This window comes from Leguminivora glycinivorella, chromosome 4 (assembly GCF_023078275.1).
Source record: "Leguminivora glycinivorella isolate SPB_JAAS2020 chromosome 4, LegGlyc_1.1, whole genome shotgun sequence".
Taxonomy (NCBI): Eukaryota; Metazoa; Arthropoda; class Insecta; order Lepidoptera; family Tortricidae; genus Leguminivora; species Leguminivora glycinivorella.
The window spans coordinates 1,183,347-1,205,399 of NC_062974.1; the positions used below are offsets into that span (position 1 = coordinate 1,183,347).

Sequence of the window (22,053 nt, forward strand, 5' to 3'; positions counted from 1 at the left end):
TGGTGGAAAGGCAGGCAAGGTTTTATAATTTTGAAGGATTAAAAACGTAAGTACGTTACCACTTTAGTCAAAAATGCTCTAAATTTTTAAATGTGTCGGTGTTATCGGCAAAATACTCATTTTTCCACTTGCCTTATGCCATATGGACGCAGACCCAAAGGTCTTTTCAGAAGAGTAACCTATCAAAGCGTCCATATGGCAAGTGGCAAAATGAGTCTTTTTGCCGACCGCGGAAACACGAGCAAAGACCAATTTTATGCTTAATGGAAATTACCTTAATTGCCAAGTTCGCAAATTCATACATACCATTTCGATTCATAGAGCAAAAATCATTATAGTTCATCGATCGTTCGTCGTTCGTGATTGATTGATTGATACACCTAATTTACTTTGATAAAATCCTCCCAAACTCACCAACAGTGGGCACCGGGTTCTGCCCATTATCGAACGCCTGCGCCGAATCCTCCATCATCACATCATTGATCTGCTGCGCCCACTTGATCACCACCCCCTCTATAGCGCTCTTCAGGTACAGATCCACCTCCTCGCCTCGAAGCAACCCCTTCTCCGCTTCGTACACTAGTTCTACTCCCACGGGCATGGGGAGGACGGTTTGCCCGTTCACTTTGCCTTTGACCTAGTTCGGGAGTTAAAAAGGGGTGTTTAACCGTCGGAAATCGTAATACTTAAATAGGTCGTCTTTGTTGGTACCTTTTTTGAAGGATGGCTAATTTCAGGGTGCGTAGCCGAATGGCACAAACGCTCACGAAACGATACGCTAGTAGATATGTATCTCTATCGCTCTTGCATATTGGCGCGACAGAGCGAGACTACCTTTCGCGGCGTTTCGTTTTCGTTTCGCGTCGGAGGAATGCCATTTGGCTACGGGGCCAGGCGTGTTTATTTTTCTAAACTTATTGTGAGTTCTGATAAAGTTATCAAAGCAGACCCCATCAGGCTCCCATGAGCCGTGGCAAATACCGGGATAACGCAAGGAGGAATTGTAAGTTCTGATAAAACTAAAAATAGAGTAACTAATTTACTACCAACTTTTAGATCAAGCATAGATGAATTTTATCAAATAATGCCTCTGCAATTTGATAAAACGTGAGTTTGGCAATATTCTTACCTCATAAACGGTACTTTTGAGGCTATGTATCTGCTTGAGGATATCCTGAGAGACCACGAGCGGCCAGCCCTCATGGTTCAGTGGATTGGACAGGAGAGGCACGAATACCTCATCCACCAGGGAAGCTAATTCATCGATGAGTCTTGGAGCTAGGTCTCCTACAAAATGTTATGAGTTTATAACTTAACTATACTTTCTTGAAATTTCGTCGCAAAAATTGTAACTTGTACACCTTCATTACCACAAAAGCTAATAGTTTTGTAGTGACTCGATTAGATCGAAGATATACCTAGGTATCCCGGGTGTCATCTATTTATCAGTTTATCACTCACAGGTAGCCAATTGTATTATAGATAGATAGATAGATAGATAGGACTAGCCCTTTAGCCTAGACTCTTTATTGGCACAACTCAGCAAAAGATACAGAAAAAAGATACAGTGGAGACGAAACAAATGATCATAAATAGAGGCAGACAACAGGCGGTCTTATCGCTAAAGAGCGATCTCTACCAGACAACCTATATAGTTACACCTACTTCTAACTAACTCGTCTCTCGTAAAGTGCCAGTCCCATAAGGAACTTCTTTATATTGTCAGTTATTTTCTTTGCCTAAAACCTTTTCGTCTACTAAACTTTGAACTCACCAATAAAGACTTACCAAAGATAATCATCTCCGAGCAATTCTCCTTCGGTACAACATCAGGCTTCTTCTTAACATAATACACCGCCTTATTCTTCAAATAACACGGAAAAGATATCACCGGGACCAACTGAGCAGCATGAGTCAGAACAACCACTAGAAGAACAGGGAACGGCTTGTCCACGAAATCTCTTAAAGTAGACCTGTGTTCCTCTACGCTTAGAACTCTCATCCATTTTTCTGGCTTAAGTTTTAAGGATTTGACAGCGTAAGATCCTATGAAATCGAACCGAGGGTCCTGGTTCGAAGATGATCCCTGATCCATGGTTCAGGTCATAGCTCGTTGGCGGTTGAGGAGCGATTGAAAAGGCGGAGGCGAAACGGGTCACGCGAGGTCTTTATGGAGGGATGTCTTTTGTAATGAGCCGACTTTGGATACAGGTAAAAAGGTTGGAGGGTTGACAAAAAAGTTGATGCGGTTTTAAGTGAAAGGTGTTCGGGGAAATGGGAGAAAGTTGTGGATGTGGGTTATGTTCGAGAAAGGTAGTCCTTAGTCATAGCTAGAATGTTACTTATACGCGCTACAAACGTGGAAAACATATGACGGGTGTCTTTCTCAAAAAAGCTTATTTTTCTATGAAAACCCAATAAAATTAAACGCCTTTGAAAATACACTCCTGATATATGAATGCGAAAACTGCACACGAAGTATGAGCAGGGATCCCGCTTTAGCAGTTACTGTTTTAATTTAAATATGACGCGATGCAACAAGAGAAACCAAGCTAAAGAGAGTCAGATCAAGGTAAGTTGATAGCGGTTCTGATTAATCTCAGTCTGTGCAAGTGCTGAGCACACGTCATATTTTCATAGAAATTCAACGTTTATAACACTTTTTATCTGATCTATCAGCACAGATTATGTGATTATCAAAATCTCTGCGGACTCGGCTTTACTTTAAATTCCGACTTATTCCCGCTAATTTTACATTGAGTATTAGTTAAGTAAATAATAAAATAACTAAAGTTATTATTGAAATTTCAGGCAAACCAATAAGAAAGTGTGAAATTTGTGGTGTTAGATATTTGAAAATATCAACTTGTGGCTTGTTTTTGCCTAGCTTTGCACTGGATATATGCAAGTCGGTAACTAGTATTTTATTATATTTTCGTTTCGAGTTGCTAACAATTCCTCATTTAATCAATTTAAAGCAGTACTTATCATGTACAGTCTACGATTTAAGCGAAAACATTCTGTAAATAAGTTTTTTCGTAAACAAACAAATAACCTAAAATACCAATAGAGTGTGACCAACTTATCGATAATCTCTTTATTTCAGATGACGATTATGGGTAATTTTAACAGGTAACGAAGAATCGGCATATTTATCCATCTCCTGTATGAAGATAATGTTGGGCAAAGGTTTTCAAGGCTTTTTGCAGTAAATATTAACTTTTCCTGGTAAACATGCAAGAAACACGAAGATTGAAGCAACAAATACTGGCTTATAACAAAACTCTTAATTAGGAGGCAGTGCCAAATATGAACGTCAGGCACAGTAAATCATAGGAATTTTCTGCAAACGCCTCAAAATTAGTTCAACTGAGAAGTGCTGTAAAAGTCATTTCTCAAAATTTTGCCACCCCCACCTGTCACTACGTTTATGTTAGAACTTTTTTTTTAGTATACAATATCTTCATAAATAAATTATCAATACATATTAAAAGACAGTTTTTACATAGAGGCCTGATGCTTTGAAATCGATTTATTTTATATTAATGAAATAAATAATAATTGTAACTAAGTTTTGTCGTTCACCTTCCGTGTCCCAACGCGGAGTACTCATGTTTCGAGTTGTTAAAAGTACACAAATTATTAACTTTACTTACTTTTATTGCTGTATTTTATTTGCATATATCCTTAACTTTTAAAACTAGAGTATCTGATAATAATATTACTCTTATGTTCCAAGTTATTTGGCTTTAAAGTTTGTCCACGGCCGTTTTTGTCGTTGACCTGTCGAGACAAACTCGCAAGCACTGTGCGATCCCTACTCCACCTCTGCCGCCCCACCCCGCATGAATCGAAGCCGCCAGTATCGGCCATCACCTGCAAGCAACGGCACGTGCTCACTACGCCTTGATTAGAAAATAGAAATTTTTAATTACCTCGAACGGGAGTTTGTAACGGGTAAGTAGTCGTTATTCTGTCAATCATAAACTGGTTATTGTTTGAGATAATGCATTAACTGTAACATATGTTTCGTATTTTGTTGCTTATTTTTAGGCACCTAAATATTTAGTTCGTTCGGCAAATACTTTTTGAGTTTTGGCGAAATAACTGCCATTTTGTCGGTCACCTGTGCATCGTTCACCTGGCTAAAATAGGCAAGTGAACGACATTTTGGGACAGGGTGATGACAATAATGATAAATTTACCAATCGTAATAATACTTTTTTACACCTTCAATATTTGTTTTGTGCGTTAAATGAGAAAAGTATTACTGTCATATCGGTTTAGGCTGCATTTCTCAAAGGATTGTTGCTTTTCTGTGGTGTGTGTCCTTCACCTGTGCGATAAAGCCAGGTGAACGACTCAGTGACAGGAAACCGACACGTCGATCACTTGTCATAAGCCAGATGAACCATTACGAGGGGCGATCAATCGGATCAATAAGTAATGATAATGAGTATTAAAACATAATCTAGAATATGAGTATTATAATAATAATAATGAGTAGGGATGTGACGACCCATTGCCCATTGGTTTTACCAGTGCAATCAGTCAACGCAGGGCAGCTTGTGGCGAGCTGTTGGGGAACAGCGACCCCACGTACCCGAGTGCTCCTGGGGAGTTCTGTTACCCGTAAGGCGGGTGGGTGGGACAGTACTCTCTACCTCTGGCTTGCCTTGGCTGGCCGTCCAGAGTGGAGTCGTTAGGGCAACATGCCCCAGGGGTGGAAGTGAAAATTTGCATAAGACGCGAGTTGGTACAGTGGCTTAACAGCCACTGGGCAGAAAGCGGTGTAAACCTCTCGACACCCTTGAGTTCTCACACCGGTGTTACCCTTGAGCCATCTTGGATGTCGCTTTTCGTGGGGGCCCATCTTGTGGGGACGAGTCACCGTCAGCCGGAAATAAAATTGGATACCGTTTTATTAGGCAGGCGTCCGGTTTTTTATCCATAGCCCAGTATTTAGTCCATCACTTTCATCAAAATAGACCAGTTCATTTTAGATTCCATTAACTCTCAAATAGTCCTTACACCCTGTTGGGTGTTGCCTCTGCGTGTGTCCCATGATACGGGCAAGGGCAACATCCGCTCGGTGTACCCCTTACATTTCATTAAAGTGTCGAAAGGGCCTCTACGCGTTGGCTTCGGCCCCGCGCACGCCTCCCAAAGGTCCGGAATACCATTGTTCCGTGATGGGAAAGACATGAGTATCCTTATATTTTTATAATTAAAAGTAACTCTTCTGTGATTTATTTACATATTTTAATTTTTTCATTTGTTTTTTGCCCCCTTTAAAAAATGAAATCTTAATTATAGTTTAAATACCGTGTCAGTAAGCAAGTGGTTGCTTGAAGTGAAGTCACTTCATTATACTTCAGAGTAGCTATTATATTATAATTTTATTTAAAGGTCGGGTATAAAATATTAATGACCCCTTCCTTGAGATTTGGGCGGCGGTTAAAAACTATTATAATGCTGATGGGCAGGTGAATGACGTCCATATCAGGTGAATGACCACCAAACTACAGGTGATCGACTACGGACGCAGGTTAGCGACGCTTGTCGTTAACTTGTCAAATGTGTCATACAAATTTGTACTAATTTGTCGTTAACCTGCTGCTGTTGTCGATAACCTGTGTATATTTATCCTTCACCTGATCATGATGTCGTTCACCTGAATTTTAATCGATCATAACTTCTAAAATAATTAATTGATATCGGTGCCTTTGACATTTTTGAAATGTTTGAGACGCATTCAAACGATCCCTACAAATCTTTTTAAAAAAATGCGACATTTAAAAAAAAGCAAATCTTTCACCTGTCGGTGCCAAAATTTTGAGAAATGGCCTAAAGTAGTTGAAAAATTACTTCATGTAAAAGAAAAGTGATGGTATATTTTGCTTTTGTTTTATTCATTTTATACAGGGGCGTATTAAAGGCGGCAGGCTCTTTTTAGGGTAGCGAAGCAGCGTTTTTTCTTAAATTTCATACTTTATCGTCACTTAACGGGGCGGTAATCCTGACTGGCTCAGGATGCCAACGCCAAATCCTTGAAATACACCTCTGACAGCCATCCCAGACATTTTTTTAAATATATGTATAAATACTATAAATTTACTGTTAAGTCGCCATACTGCAAAATATCGCAAATTTATCGATATCGATAAATATTAGGGACTGGGTTGGTCGAGCCCTAGCGATTTTTTCTTTGTGTTGGTAGCAGTGACATGACCTCACGACCGTCGAAAAAACGCCTGCATAAATCGGTTCGAGGGTTGTTCGAGAGTGCCGACTCTTAAAACGTAGTGATTCAATGCTCTTTGGACATAACAGTAACATGACGTATGACGTCTTAGCGACAGACAAGATGGCGCTCGCCGCTGCGTTTAGTTATAAACATTGCGCTGCGTTCACTATGTCACGAGTCCGCGTCGTACAGCTGCGTTCGTGACCAACAAAATGGTCCCGACGGAAGACCAGCGCTGACCCTTGGGTTAGCATTTTATGCTGAGTCGGGACCATTTCGTGGTAACTTATATGTTTAATTTCTTTTATTTGCTGTTTCTGTTTTCTTACTTGTGTATTTTGTAGTTATCACGAATAAATAATTTGTGGCGACAGGCGTATTAAATATATTGTTAATAAATAATAAATATTTGAACAATAATATGTTTTAAAATGCTGTTACGCTTCGCGCGACGCAAGCGCGGCGTTAAGGTACTGCCTTATCGCTCGGGCCGCTCCGCCGCAGATCGGCGGGCGAGCGCGCTTTCGTGTGCGCTCGGAAATCCCAGCCAGTCGGCAATTTATCACTCTCGAGGCTGGACGCATGCGCTCGCGCCGCCTGAGCTAACGGTTAATGCTTACGCGCCGACTCGCTTGCATTACAATATTCGGTTTGCTTGTGCGCCGCTTAATGCTTTAAGCTTACGCTTTTTATGTGTGCTTTCTTTATGTACTTTTCCTATCTTCTGTGCTATTTCTGACTTCCTCTTTTTCTATACTGTGCTGTGCTTTGTACTCTTATTTTCTCTACTTGTGCTTGTGACTCTTGTGTGCCGTTATTTGACAATATAACTTATTAATGTGGAACTAGCTTGTTTTACTTATCTCGCTAGGCTAGTTCACCACAAATTGATTGATTGATTGATTGATTGATTGAGTAGGGCGATCAAAATTTAAACCTCGAATCATACTTACTACAATATTCAACAATTATTTCCTTACAGCCATTTCTGCGTACCCTACGTCTTGGCAGTAAGTGAGCGGTAGGTACCAGGCACCGGCCGCTCCACCCCGCCCGCCCAGATGACACTCGCGACGTCGCAAATAAGGTCACCCCGACACAAGGAACAAGCCACGGCGGTGAGCGGATACAGGTACCTCAACGATCGCTATGATCTTGTCCATCTTTTTGAAACTGTCAGTATTTTGCGGAGGTCATCAGTAAGTAAGCACTGAAGCGTCGCGAATAAGGTCACCCCTAATACAAGGAACAGTCACCGGCATAAATATGTGATGATTTCTGTACCTTGTCACATTAACGTCTTGTCTGTAATGTCATACGAAATTGTCAAACTATTAAATGCGACAAGGTACAAGTGCCATTCGGCTACGGGACCTGCCCTGACAGCTATGACTGTAACTGAATCATACTCACAAAATACAGAATCTAATGAGCCTAAGTATACTAAATCGTTATTTCGCCAGGTCTGGATCTGACACCAAAGTTCAAAAGCCACCAATCATTAAATCTACATTTATTTGATTGGTGGATTTTGAAGTTTACTGTAACGGCCTGGCCACGGACTTGGTCTAAGCGGCGAGCGGGGCGGCGCGCGGCGCGGTAGGGAAGCGCGGAGCGGGGAGCATGCCACGTACTTCGCAGTCGCGGCAGCGGCATCGAGCGGAGGGGACGGATTTAAAATGGTGTTATCCAAAATTGCTCGTCTGTTTCTCGAAAACAGCACATATTTCGGGCAGGATATTTTAAATCTGAGAGAAGGAGTACACGAAACTAACAGACGTACACATGGCGAATTTACAATTTTGTATGAAGAACACAGAAAGTACCCGGAGAAATTTTACGAGTACACCAGAATGAGCATCGAACCCTTCGATTACATATCTCAATACTAAAACAACTATAAAATTCTCAGTATCAAATATTTAAAATATTTAAAAACACTACTCTCTGTATATAATAATTAATGGCACTTACTACTCGTAGTATGAAAAACAGCCTTTTGGTAACGTCAAAATCATTTAGGCTTTTGTTTCTCCCGCTCACCGCTCGCCGCTGCCGCTGCCGCAATTCGCGCGTGTCCGTGGCCAGGCCGTAAAGCCTACCGGACTAATTCCAATAAGGTTACCCTTCGGGTTGGAAGGTCAGATGGCAGTCGCTTTCGTAAAAAGTAGTGCCTACGCCAAATCTTGGGATTAGTTGTCAGCGGACCCAGGCTCCCATGAGCCGTAGCAAATGCCGGGATAACGCAAGGAGGATGACTGTAAAGCCTGGCGTCCACTAGGCGGAATCGATCCGCGTCGCATCGAGTTCTCATACATTTGAATGCGATTCGACGCGTCGCTGATGGACGCAATCTCAAAATGCAGAAAACGAATTAACGAGGCTCGACTCGGCGCGCCTAGTGGACGCCAAGCTTCAGAAAGACCTGGCACCGCAGAAACACCGCCTGGCGAAAATGATTCAGAAAACCTTCTTTTAAAAATTTTAACAACGTAACTTGGAACACCAAGTTAGGTAACCATCCGTTTACCTCCGATGTACTAAATCATAATTTATTTGCACAGGCAAATAAAATTCAGTTCTTGCGGATTGTTTATCGTCCGTGGCAGGGAAAGATATCGTGATCCGGTTTAAAATAGCGTGCGCCATATTGATTTTGATAAATATGATGATATCTTCTTGGTAAATGCTTTCAATTAAGACGATATGGGAGGGGTCCATTCTCCATACAAACGCTCTCGACTATTTCCTCCCTGGTTTTTGACGATAGAGCAATGATTTTTTCAACACAGATTATTATAATTTTTATCTGTGTCGGACCGTTTAGTTTTTTTTTTATATTCTTATTATTAATGACGCTAAAGCTCATCAAAAATTTCCAAAAACGGCTTTATTGATTATGGCGCAAAAAAAGGTGTGGTATTCAAAATTGATAACAATTATATTATCATATAGGTTAACATAGCATAATTTATAATGTAATTTATCATTATGAAATAAATAAAACTAAACTAAACTAATTAGCCAAAAAAACTAAACTTTCCGACACAGATTATTTCATTGTTATTCAGATTCTCAAATTTCGTTTGATTAAGTTTTGAAGGAGGAAACAGTCGAGAGCGGAACCTCCATTTTAAATATTTTTTCGCAATATCTTTTAACCGAGTTGTTCTGTAGAGTTTTTTTAGATAAATCCAGTTAATAACACTAATATATTTAACTAAAATTCTCAAATCTTCCTTTCCATTTTAGCGTTTTCGCTCCTGTAGCCTCTTAAGTTAAAGTAAATGATTTGTCGGTAAATTAATTTCAAATTATTGTACATCGACTCTGAAAATATTCGGTAGAGTCCCGCCAAGGCGATACAGATCCATCAAGGGCAAAGCACTAACTTTTCTTGAAGTCTTTCGTCGTTTTTTTAAATCCTCAAAACCTCACAACTTTTTCAATGTGGAAACACTGTTTTTAATATACTTATGTGATTTTTTTTTTTGTAGACATTCACTTTTGATACCGATATGCATTTTGCTTATACCTTGGGATATCTATGGTGAACAGGCATCTTCTGGGCAAGCTCACTCCATCGTAGGCCACGTCTTTGCCTTTGGCTAGTCTGTATGTGTGTATAGCTGTAGAGTAAGCCCATTTTTAAATAATAATAAAACCAGGGGCGGCTCACTCCGCGATTCTATCGCCGCGCTATAATAGGTACATGCCGGCGGCCGCGAGTTCGCGGCCCGTTCAGTGGTGACGACCTTCGCGCGGCGCATTAGAGTTCAATGTCGGGTGCTCGCGCGCGGTCCGTTTGTTAATGTAGGTGAGAATCCAGAATGGCGGCATTTTGTGAACATCAAATGAGTGAGCCTTCTGTACTTGTACTATATTCTGTGATAAAATAAAACCTAAACTTTAAAAAAAACTAACCTTTTTTACCGGGATTTGCTCCAAAGCAAAAGTTGTTCACCTGGTATATTAATTACGGTGAGGGTAAAAACACCCTGTAGAAATACCATTTTGATTTGATTGGTCAAAAATAAACTACATACTTAATATCATGATCATCTACCTTCTACATATCATTCACTTATTTCAAGATACTTGTGTTTATTTTTCTACATTCCCTTTCTAAATGTACTAATGAATAATTTACCTAAGAATATAAGGCCAAATATAAATGTAAGTGTTTACGAGATTAAGTCCCGTTTAGTTCTAAAATTAAGAATATGTGAGTGTGTTTAGTAAAACGTCCCACTTTGCCGATTTGTATGAAGCAGCTTTGTCAGTTGATTCATATAAAATGCAAGCAAATCTCGTCTTTATAGTAATCGACAAAGTGGGACATTTTACGAAACACACTCGCATATAAGGGTCATGCAACATTATGCTACAAATAAACAGTAAACACTATACAGGGTGTAACAAAAATGGTGGTGATCCGTTTAAGGGCGTATTCAGTATCGTATTCTCATCAGGAAAAAGTAGGATAAAAATTATTTTTTCGCGAAAAATTTTTTTATCTTTGTATGGAGATTCGACCGATTATTCGCGCGGCCTGGCTCATACAAAAGTGAAAAATTTTTTAGCGAAAAAAAAATTTTCTTCTACTTTTTCCTGATAAGAATACGATACTGAGTACGCCCTTAAACGGATCACCACCATTTTTGTTACACTCTGTATGGACTAAATTCTTCGTTATTGCAATGTTCATTTGAATATGGTAATATTTCTCTTGAACAAAAAAAACTTTAAATCGATGTTAATTGATGTTACGACTGATTAACCCATTTTAGAAAGCTCCAAATTAATATCTGTCTTAAGTTCGTATGTTCAGGGAAAATAAAAGTAATTACACAGTGTAAATAAAAACCAAATGATTCGTAATTATTACATTTATTGATAATGACAGCAATGGTTGACTCGAATTTGCTACTTGGCAAAAATATTTCCACTATTTAGGAAACTATTTTTGTATTATATTAAAATCTCTTTAGATTATGCTTAAATGTGTAGTTGCAAAGACGCAACCAACTAAGCTACCGAGTAGCTGCTATAAAAGAATTAGAAATACATTTCATTTGTGATCTAAGTGTTATTCAAAAATTTAATTACCTACACAATTCATAGACTGGCAAATAAACTTAAAACTACGTTTAAAATAAATCCAACATGATGAAAATATTAAATGTTTAAGCTCATATTGAATTGACTGCAATAAATACAACTACTGTACTTGTAGATGATAAAATAATAATACAAAACAAATAATTTCATTTACCTATAAACTATTGTTTAAAACAAAAGCACAGCACATGGTCAGCTTAATCTAAATAAATTTGAACCTACGTGTAGCTGTTTTAAGGTCACTATCCGCCTACCTAGGACCCTTGGGCACTGGTCCCACCGCGAGCTAGTAAACTATGGGCTATCGGCTATAAAAACGAACAAAAGATGATCACTCCCGTGTAAATAAAAGAGACACGGCGATGTTTATAGTTACTCGCCCAGCGGTGAGCTATCAATATCGCCGTGTCTCTTTTATTTGCACGGGAGTGCTTATCTGTTTGTTCGTCTCTTTTATAGCGGATAGCTCTAAATTCCCAAAAAGCACATTAAAAAACAAATAGTGCTTATCTTTGGGACCAGTGCCTTGTGCACGATCTCCCGCTACGCTACTGACGAAAGCACACATAGAGTTCAAAGACACATCCTACTATACTTCGAAAATACTTTTATATTTCTTTTTGGATTTTTACACACATTGAGCTGTCCTAGGTTTATCTATAGAAAACCGAAGGTAATGCAATAAATGCAAAATTAAGTCGCTAGGTCAAAAATCTAACTTATTAGCGAACTACTTGAATTTGATTAATTGTAAAAAAATGCCATCTAAATGGAATGTTTTAAGTACAACAGTCTGAAAGCTGCCGGCGTATTATGATTCCAATTTTATCACTTATCCACGTGGATAAAGCATCCGTCACGCTTTGGCAAGTATGTCAGTGTGAGAGTGACAGTTGTCTTATCCACGTGGACAAGTGATAAAATTGGAAGCATGATACGCCGGCTGAACTACGCGACAATATGATGTCAGTCATACAAATATTACTATATTGGCGTTAGATTTGTAACTTTGAAACAGCTCGTTTGAATATTTTTTAGCTTTTTTTATAATAACTTACAATTACATGTGAATATACACGATGGAGGCAAGTGTTGGGCTATGACGTGAAATTATTACAAACACTAGGTATAACCAGGCGTCACTATTAGTGTACTTTAAGTGTACTTACGATTATTACTGACTAAAAGGATGGAATATACATTAGATGAGCTAAACTCGGTATCCGTATAGTAACGTGTCTTCAGTTTTAAAACTGAGCTCGACCCATGAACGCTCAAAGTTCTAAAACGTATTATTTTCAGAACCGCAAAAAGGACAAACTAGAAAAAAAGGTTCAGAACGCTGTTTAATTATAAAATATTCTAACCAGCGAGGAAATTTACTAAACAGAAAAGGCATGCCAACTAAACTTTATATATAATAGTCAACTCGATTGATCAACGTTTAAACCCTTTTTAAAGCGACTTCACTAGCTGTTTTGAGAATAAAAGTTAATATTTTTGGGACGAGCTTAATATAACTGATATGACAAGCCACTATAACTGATATTGACGCACCGAGCATTCAAAATAACTACAGTTCGCTCGAAACGACCGGTTTTTAAACAAATTCCGACCGTACCGAATACTTGTTTAATCTACCATCGATTATTGTTCGAATGTGGATGGAGATAAATTTTAGGACAGTTTTTTGTGACATAATTTATTTGAAGTCGATACATTTTCTTACCACCCATTTTTAATTTAAGAAACACGAACGGTGTTTTTCGGCCACTGTATGTAAATATAGTCAAAAATAATGTGGCACATTTGCAAACGATTATTAATAAGACTAAGTCCGATCGCATTCTTCAAAAAATATGGGCGTCTTTACACGTCACAAAATCAGTTAATTACAAGTCTTTTACGAGGACGAAGTTTTAAACATTTATTTTGGACGTTTCTATATTTTTTTACTATAGGGACAACAAAAGCGAGTGTCAAACGAAATAATCAAATTGCTTGGCAATATAATGTATTCTCGTGTGGCAAGATACTATCACAATTGAATGTGCTTTTGTGTTTGTAAACACTTAACTGAGCAATGCGTTTTGTAAATTTTTAGTAAAAGCGTTTTTAAGCAACCACAGATAATATATTCCATGTGCAGAATATAAAACTGTGCATCCATAGACAACATAAGCTAATATATAAATAAATTACAATAACATCTATACCACAAACTATACAGTAAAAAAATCTATACAAAACCATCGAATATTATCACTGATCACAAAAATTTCATTGGTTCTAAATTAATAATACACACAAAATTCACATATTTACATCTAAAAAGAATTAAATTAAATCACATATTTAAAATGTCCAATTATATTTACAACATAGTCAATTAGGATTGCGATTGTGTCAAAAAAATGTAAAATAAATAAATATTTCATTCACAGAAAATTTGTAATGTCAAATATTATAAAATTGCGATATATGGAAATGTCAGACCTTCTACATCATGTTATTAATCTAGTTAATAAATGCGAGAAGATCAAATTTCCTAACAAACTTTACTCAATAAGGGAACAACGTAAACGCATAAAATATTGCTTATACCTATCACATAATAAATGATCAAAACAGTGGTAGTACCGTTTACCAGGAAAAGGGCCCTTAATGGCATGGAGCAACTAAGGCTCTATGGAAGGGTACTTGAACTTTCCAATGAAGTGAAATATCTAGGGGTAACACTAGACAAAGAACTGAACTGGAAAAGACACGTCGAACTGACCACAGCCAAGGCACTTAGAGTGTTTGGAATGTGTAGGTCAGCTTACGGCAAAACATGGGGTTTAAACCCAAAGGTACTAAGGTGGATCTACACCATGATGGTGAGACCTATAATCCTGTACGGAAGCCTGGCCTGGTGGCCAAGGACATTACTGAGCACATGCAAGGATGTCCTCATGAAGGTACAAAGGACAGCATGCATGGCTATAACGGGTGCGTTCAGAACGACGCCAACAGCAGCATTGGAGGTACTATTGGATCTCCCGCCGCTACATCTAGTGATACAGTCTGAGGCACTGAAATCGCTACACCGGCTGGCTTTAACAGGCCTCTGGAGCGATAGCATGCCGAAGACTAAACACACAAGCATGGAATACAACAATTCTATGGGAAGGCTGATGAGTATGGGCTGCGACAAAATGCAACCGAAATTCATCTTCCACAAAAACTTCAAAACCAAAGTCCATACTAGAGCCGAATGGAAGGAGGGTCTGGAGACACCCACCCCTGATGACAACACCATCATCTGGTATACAGACGGGTCCAAGATGGCATCTGGTACGGGCGCAGGCATTTATGCAAATGACTACAGTGGTAGTATCAGCATGGGCAATTATGCCACGGTCTTCCAAGCCGAGACATATGCAATAATTGCCTGTGTACATGAGAATATAGTTAGACAAATCCAAGGTAAGACTATCTATATACTCAGCGACAGTCAAGCGGCACTCAAAGCCTTCACATCGCCCAGAGTTACCTCTAGACTGGTATTAAACGGCATCCAAGCTCTTAACAAGCTTGGAAGGCAAAACAAGGTGCAACTGGTATGGATACCGGGGCACGAAGGCTTCATTGGCAATGAAAACGCTGATGAACTTGCCAAGGCCGGATCTGAAGACAACTTCATAGGTCCGGAACCTTATGTGGGCCTTTCACAAGGAACCATCAGAATGGCTTTGAAAGACCAAACAAAGGCTAGTCACCAAAAAGAGTGGGATGCCCTGGTTGGTCTGAAGCATTCAAAGCTCTTTATGCAGAGGGTAGACTCTGGATGGAGCAAAAAGCTAGGGAAGCTAGGCAAAAGACAACTCCAAATTATAACGGGGGTGTTCACAGGCCATTACGGGGTCAAAGGAATTTTGGCCAAGATGGGACACGCCGACAACACTGATTGTCGCATGTGTGGCGAAGAGGAAGAGACCGTCAGACATTTAATGTGTGAATGTCACGCCCTCGCCAGACAAAGAATGAAGAACTTTGGAGCAGGCTACCTGGCACCGAAGGACTTCAGAGAGCTACCCATGAGCCTCATCATCCGATACGTGGAGATGGTCGAGAAGCTCCTGAATAGCTGAAGGATCTTAGGATCGTAGGGGGTAATTGCACAAAAGATCCCGATGGGTCGAAGTGTATCCGTAAGGGCCCCCGCAGATTTAAGATAAGATAAGATAAGATCACATAATAAATTAAAGCCTACATCCGATAACATCAACATTTCAAACTTTTAATTTATCATGCAACAGAAAACTACATAGAAAGCACCATTTGCTAAAACAAACGAAACAGGGTGGTGGACGTATATTTATAATTCGGTCCATACAGTAAAACCATAGATATAAGTTACATCGGCCATTTTTAAACTAACTTAACCAATCGCATGCCACCTCTGTCGCGCAACAACCAATAGCGATCGAGGACGCTTCGCGCGTATTCATTCCGCGCTCTGATTGGCCAAATCACTGGCAGGTACACAACTAAAGTTGTTCGTGCAGTACAGTAACTTATACACATGGTTGCAGAGATGGGCAAAATGTAATCGACTAACGATTAACGATTAAAATTACAAGATTTAATTGCGATTGACGATTGAAAACCACGAATGATCAATCTTAGTTGTATAGAGCGCGACTAATTTAGTTGCAACTAAATTAGTTGCCGATTGATTTCGGACAACTAAATTTTGTAATCGACTAATTAGTTAGACTTATTTCTCGTAACTAATGTTGACAGACTGATTAGGACATCTTAAAGAATGTTTAAACATATCATCATGTATTACCTACTTAAGATATTTTAACCATTTCTAAGGAGTTAGATCGGTGTTCTAACTATTATTTTGCTACTACAGTCACTTTGAAATTGGATTAATTTCTCTTATCTAAGGGTAAATAAAAAATGGGTACTTTGTTTGTGCATTAGTAAAATAACATTAAAAAACACAATAAAAGTACCCGGTACACTGGTTTAAATACATTTCCAAAAAAAAAATTGTTTGATTTATTTTTTGAATAATTCAACAACCGTAAGAGTTAAGTCGCTAGTTTTTTAGAGCAATTCATTGTATTTGACCTACGGAACCTTCCCTTAAAATTAACGGAATTCAATAAAAACATGGTGTATAGTATATACCAAATATCGTGAAATTCGTTGTTGCCATTATATAAATTTGAATGTAGAATGCCGCAAGGAAGATGAACAATAATTAACGCTGAGAGTTCTTGACATTACAAAGAGGTTTAAATATTTTAATGACAACAAAATAGTGCGCGTAGATAATAGATAAACAATATGCAGATGTTTGATTCAATAGAACGTCTTATTTTTAGAAGATGCGTCGGCCCTTGCACCAAAATGAAATTATTTCCAGGTAAGTAGGATTACTCATTTAGCCCAATGTTTTGTCACCACGTGCCACTAAAAAGAGTTTTACTATCGACAGAGACAGCAAAATACTGGTAATTTATATGTCTAAGATTTACTCAGTATCGTATAATTCAAAGTATTGCAATAACATACTTAATTGTTTTGTTTGCTACTTGTGAACACTGCAGTTTTTCGCTATTTTTCGTTACCGATATATCGTTATAATATTGCATTGTCATTCAAGCATTACAAATTAAACGTGTATACGTAATTTTAGCTCAATCGGTCGAATATATCTACTTCAAAATAATCCACAAAATTCCACCCAAACCAACATAGTTACAACATACGAGTACCTCCAATGTTATATACATACCTACTTGTAGTTACAAATAAGATATAAATGCAAAAACGGCCGACTGTGTAGTTTTAATGATTTATTCGTGGAATTTAGTCGATTGAAACTAAAACTAATTTAGTTGTTAGTCGAACATTCCCACAACTAATTTAATCGCAACTAAATCAATCGCGATTGAATAATGACGATTGATATTTTTAGTCGATTGATTAGTTAACTAAAAAATCAATCGATTGATGCCCATCTCTGCATGGTTGTACTCTACAAGGTATGGTACGGCGTTATGGACGTGAGGGTGAATTATTTGCTTCTAGTTTTGGTGCCCACGACGTTTATGCTTTCGCCGCGACTCCTCGATCTGTGTAAGTTGTGTAGGCCTTCTCCTGAAAAGAAATTTAAACAATCTACATTATAATTACTCTATTTACTACTACTGTAATTACTGCTCTCCTATCTACTTAGCCTACTATATTAGATATTCTATCTACATTTCGGTTTTCGTCATACAATCATAATCAATTCTACTATGTACTTCATTATTTAATGTCAAGCGTCAACTACAAAGTACCTTTGCTTCCAGCTCGTTTGAGCTCGTTATCTCTATACTGGCGGGCGGATCGGCCTCGCCTGTCTTGCACCAGCTTGTCAGGACGCACGAAGATACCGTGTCTTGGTCGGCATTGGAAGTAGCGGGTACCACCGACTGAGCCGTCGTTTTTACCTGAAACAAGTAGTAAAGAGTAACGGTTCAAATGTGATATGACCACTAATGTGGTAAGTACGCGAAGTAGTTATTTCCAAACATTTTTCTCTAGAAGTCGAATTTCTTAGTAAACTTAATTGAAGTAACTATACCGCTAATTATTTGTATGCTGTGTCGTAAAAGTAACGTCACTATTTTGAAAATTAAATTAAAAGCGATATTCTATACGAAATTGGGGTCTTAGTAAAACATAAAAAACTCATTTGTATTTTAATTTTCAGTGCCTATTTAACGATCAACACCATAGAGAATAGACCAGTGAAAATGAAATGTTCACATTTTGTCTTGCCAATAGACGCGTCCAGTTCAAGGCCGACCCACAGGCCTTGTGCGAAGTGCGCGGGCCCTACATACGCTGACACCAGTACTGCTTATACTGTGAGCTGTGTGTAGCGTTCACTCGCCTTATTACTTACCAGTAGGGGCGTCCAGTTCAAGGCCAACACTGGCGAGCGAAGTGTGCAGGCCCTACATACGCTAAAATCACTACTAATCATACTGTGAGCAGTGTGTAGCGTTGACTCGCCTTATTACTTACCAGTAGGCGCGTCCAGTTCAAGGCCGACACAAGCGAGCGAAGTGTGCAGGCCCTACATACGCTAAAACCACTACTAACCATACTGTGAGCAGTGTGTAGCGTTGACTCGTCTTATTACTTACCAGTAAGTGCGTCCAGTTCATGACCAATACTGGCGAGCAAAGTGTGCAGGCCCTTACATACGCTAAAACCACTACTAATCATACTGTGAGCAGTGTGTAGCGTTGACTCGTCTTATTACTTACCAGTAGGCGCGTCCAGTTCAAGGCCGACACAAGCGAGCGAAGTGTGCAGGCCCTACATACGCTAAAACCACTACTAATCATACTGTGAGCAGTGTGTAGCGTTCACTCGCCTTATTACTAACATCAGTACTGCTCATACGGTGAGCTGTCTGGAGCATTTCTGATGACTCGCCTTATCACTTACCAGTAGGCGCATCCAGTTCAAGGCCGACCCACAGGCCTTGTGCGAAGTGCGCGGGCCCTACATACGCCACGACGCCGGTGCTGCTGCTGAGGCGGAGCGACACGCTCTCGCCTACTGTGAGCCAGTCGGGTGCCGTATGCAGGAGAGTTTCTGATGACTCGTCTGTGAACAAAAAAATAAATTTAAGAATACAAAATAAGGTTTGTTAAAATGTAATCGTTTAGATCGCGATATAAGGGCATTTTCAGAATGTCGGACCCCCAATTAGCGTAAGTTGTTAACAAAAATTAGCTCCCTGTCAGTTTCGTGACGACAATTAAGCATAAAATCCAACACACCGGTCAAATACGATATTAAACCTGCTATGCCTGTTTTAGTCTATTTTAGAGCTTACCATCTCCGATCCGTTCTGTAGAAGACGCTGGTGTGTCGTGTAGCGTCTTGTTAAGATTGTGAACATAGTTCTGAGCGTGCTGGCCGGGTTCTATGGCGGAGCGGGGGCGGTTGCCAGGGTGCGAGGCGCGCGCTCCGCTGCGCGATGAGTTGGTTGCTCGGCGACGGACAACCTACAGATAAAAAAGATATTGCAAAAGATTTATCTCCGGCTGCATTTTCATTTTACACGAAAGAAAAAACGACAAGGCCCACTGGTGGCCGAGCCGGGAATGAAATACGGGTCTTCAGCTTCGGCGGGCGGACGGGTAATCTATTGGTAATGACGTTAGCCTCCCATGAGCCCTGGCAGATGCCGAGATAACGCAAGGAGGATGATGATGTATTTCCTATAATTATGTTTATAAAGAACATAGTTATCAACATACCTTGCCGGCTGGCAGCTGAGTTTTGACGTGGTCCCCAGAGGTCGAATCACTTTCCCCAACCGACGATGCTTCTCGACTGCGCTCCGTGTCATGACTCTGTTCCGAGCTCACAGATTCCACATCAGCTTCTACAAAAAGAAACGAAACCGATAATTTTTACAGCCAGCAGCACTGAATGTTTATGAAAAGGGTTTCAGACACAGGGATGTAAGATCTCTGTCATTTTAAGCTCGACAGGAATGAATACGCCCCAAAGATATAATAAAGTCCCATTTATTATATCTGTCACATTTGTTCGAACTAGAGATGTTATTAAGACTATTGTCCTCTGCGTATAAGATTAATGGATCAACTTTTTGGAATTTGGTAGGCTGATCAAGGTTCGAGTAAAGTGACATTCCGCTGCGCCTTATGTTGTAAACGGTTACATACCTCCCGAAGTCTCATGCTCCCCTACTCTGTTCAGCGGGAGGCAGACTGGCAACACTCAAGTTCTCAAGAGGGATAGCCCCTAAGGCACTGGTCCCACCGCGAGCTAGTAAGCTATGAGCTATCGGCTATAAAAACGAACAAAAGATAAGCACTCCCGTGCAAATAAAAGAGACACGGCGATGTTTATAGTTACTCGCCCAGCGGTGAGCTATCAAAATCGCCGTGTCTCTTTTATTCGCATGGGAGTGTTTATCTTTTGTTCGTTTTTATAGCCGATAGCTCATAGCTTACTAGCTCGCGGTGGGACCAGTGCCTAAAGGATCCACCATACCGTTTTTAACCCCCGACGCAAAAACGACGGGGTGTTATAAGTTTGACGTGTCTGTCTGTTTGTCTGTCTGTCTGTGTGTGTGTGTGTCTGTCTGTGGCATCGTAGCTCCCGAACGGATGAACCGATTTAGATTTAGTTTTTTTTTTTTGTCTGAAAGCTGAGTTAGTCAGGAGTGTTCTTAGCCATGTTTCATGAAAATCGGTCTACTATGTCGCGGTCGGGGGTTTTTTCAAAATTTTAATTTTGTGGTTAGATTATCACAACTTCTCAACAACTTCTATGAACTAGTTCACTCACTACCCACGAATGTTACTCTTTGAATTTAACTATCATAGCAGTATCTGATATATAAAGAAAGAGTATAACTTACCTCCTGAAGTCTCATGCTCGCCATTGACACTCTGCTCAGGGGGCGGGGGGCTGGTAACACTCAAGTTCTCCACAGGGATAGCCCCTAACGGGTCTACCATCCCGTTTTCACAACCACGCACGACGAGTTGACGCATTGACTATTAATTTAACTAACATACTAGTATCTGGGATATATTTTAAAGTTTTAAACAGAAACTCACCTCCTGGGGCCCATTTCTCGAAAGTTATTAGTCTAATAATATTAGTGTGTTGTCACGGCAACCTATACGATTTGACAGTTCGTGTACTAATATTTAGTCAATATCGTTTGAGAAATGGACCCCTGGCAGGCAAGTATGGTCGCGCCATAAATGATTAAACATCTGGCCGTCCCTATCGCACTTACAAATAGTGCGATAGGGACGACCTGATGTTTTTATCATTTATCGCTCGACCATGCGTGCCTGCCAGATGTCTCAATTTAACTATCATGACAGTCTGGTGTATAAATAAAGATTATAATTATAAACATACCTCCTGAAGTCTCATGCTCGCCATTGACACTCTGCTCAGCGGGCGGCGGGCTGGCAACACTCAAGTTCTCCACAGGGATAGCCCCTAACGGGTCGACCATCCCGTTTTCACAGTCTCGCATGAACGGGTTGATCCGTCGCCCGCCCGGTGTGACCGGGGTCTTTTTTCGTACGTCGTGTCTAGTTCGTGTTTTGATTCGACGATGTCGTTTTTCAATTCACTGTAAATTAAAAACATATAATGATAACATTGATACCATTGACAGGAGCAACAGCGTAGGTTTACGGTTTAACTAGATTTGTTTTTATTCCTGATGTTCACCTCTACAAAACGCAATTCTCAACCGATTCTTGTGAAATTTTGTAACCAGATTCTATGATTAAATAAAAAAGAACGTTGAAAATTTAGCATAATAATGCGCAAATTGCCATAAAAGCATTAATACCATCGTGACTGGAATGTGGTAATAATGACTTGAAAAAGTAAGTAATTTCACTTTTGCGTTTTTAATGCTATTGCTTCAAAATTAATAAGATTTATTGAGATTTTAAAAATAAGATCGACAAAAGGGGCGGATGTTGATAAACACAAGCCTAATGTACGTATAATTTATCTACGCTTAATAGTACTTATTATCAACGCAGAATAGAGAAATTTAAAATTTAAGATTAAATTCTTTACGTTTTAATAAATCATGACGAAAAAAA

The 22,053-nt window shown here is 39.5% G+C and overlaps 2 protein-coding genes across 2 annotated transcripts in view; both read right to left on the minus strand.

Moving 5' to 3' along the window:
* LOC125225143 (dynein beta chain, ciliary-like) overlaps nucleotides 1–2,095 on the minus strand; it is a 36,067-nt gene extending 33,972 nt beyond the window's left edge. The window contains 3 exon segments of the mRNA XM_048128715.1: nucleotides 415–637; nucleotides 1,130–1,287; nucleotides 1,789–2,095. Coding sequence (XP_047984672.1) covers nucleotides 415–637; nucleotides 1,130–1,287; nucleotides 1,789–2,095 — 688 coding nt within the window.
* Nucleotides 2,096–15,605: 13,510 nt separating this feature from the next.
* LOC125225463 (kinesin-like protein KIF13B) overlaps nucleotides 15,606–22,053 on the minus strand; it is a 329,624-nt gene continuing 323,176 nt past the window's right edge. Inside the window, 8 exon segments of the mRNA XM_048129202.1 lie at nucleotides 15,606–15,938; nucleotides 17,401–17,530; nucleotides 17,716–17,868; nucleotides 18,878–19,039; nucleotides 19,272–19,443; nucleotides 19,699–19,826; nucleotides 21,347–21,502; nucleotides 21,505–21,566. Coding sequence (XP_047985159.1) covers nucleotides 17,448–17,530; nucleotides 17,716–17,868; nucleotides 18,878–19,039; nucleotides 19,272–19,443; nucleotides 19,699–19,826; nucleotides 21,347–21,502; nucleotides 21,505–21,566 — 916 coding nt within the window. The 3' untranslated portion in view covers nucleotides 15,606–15,938; nucleotides 17,401–17,447.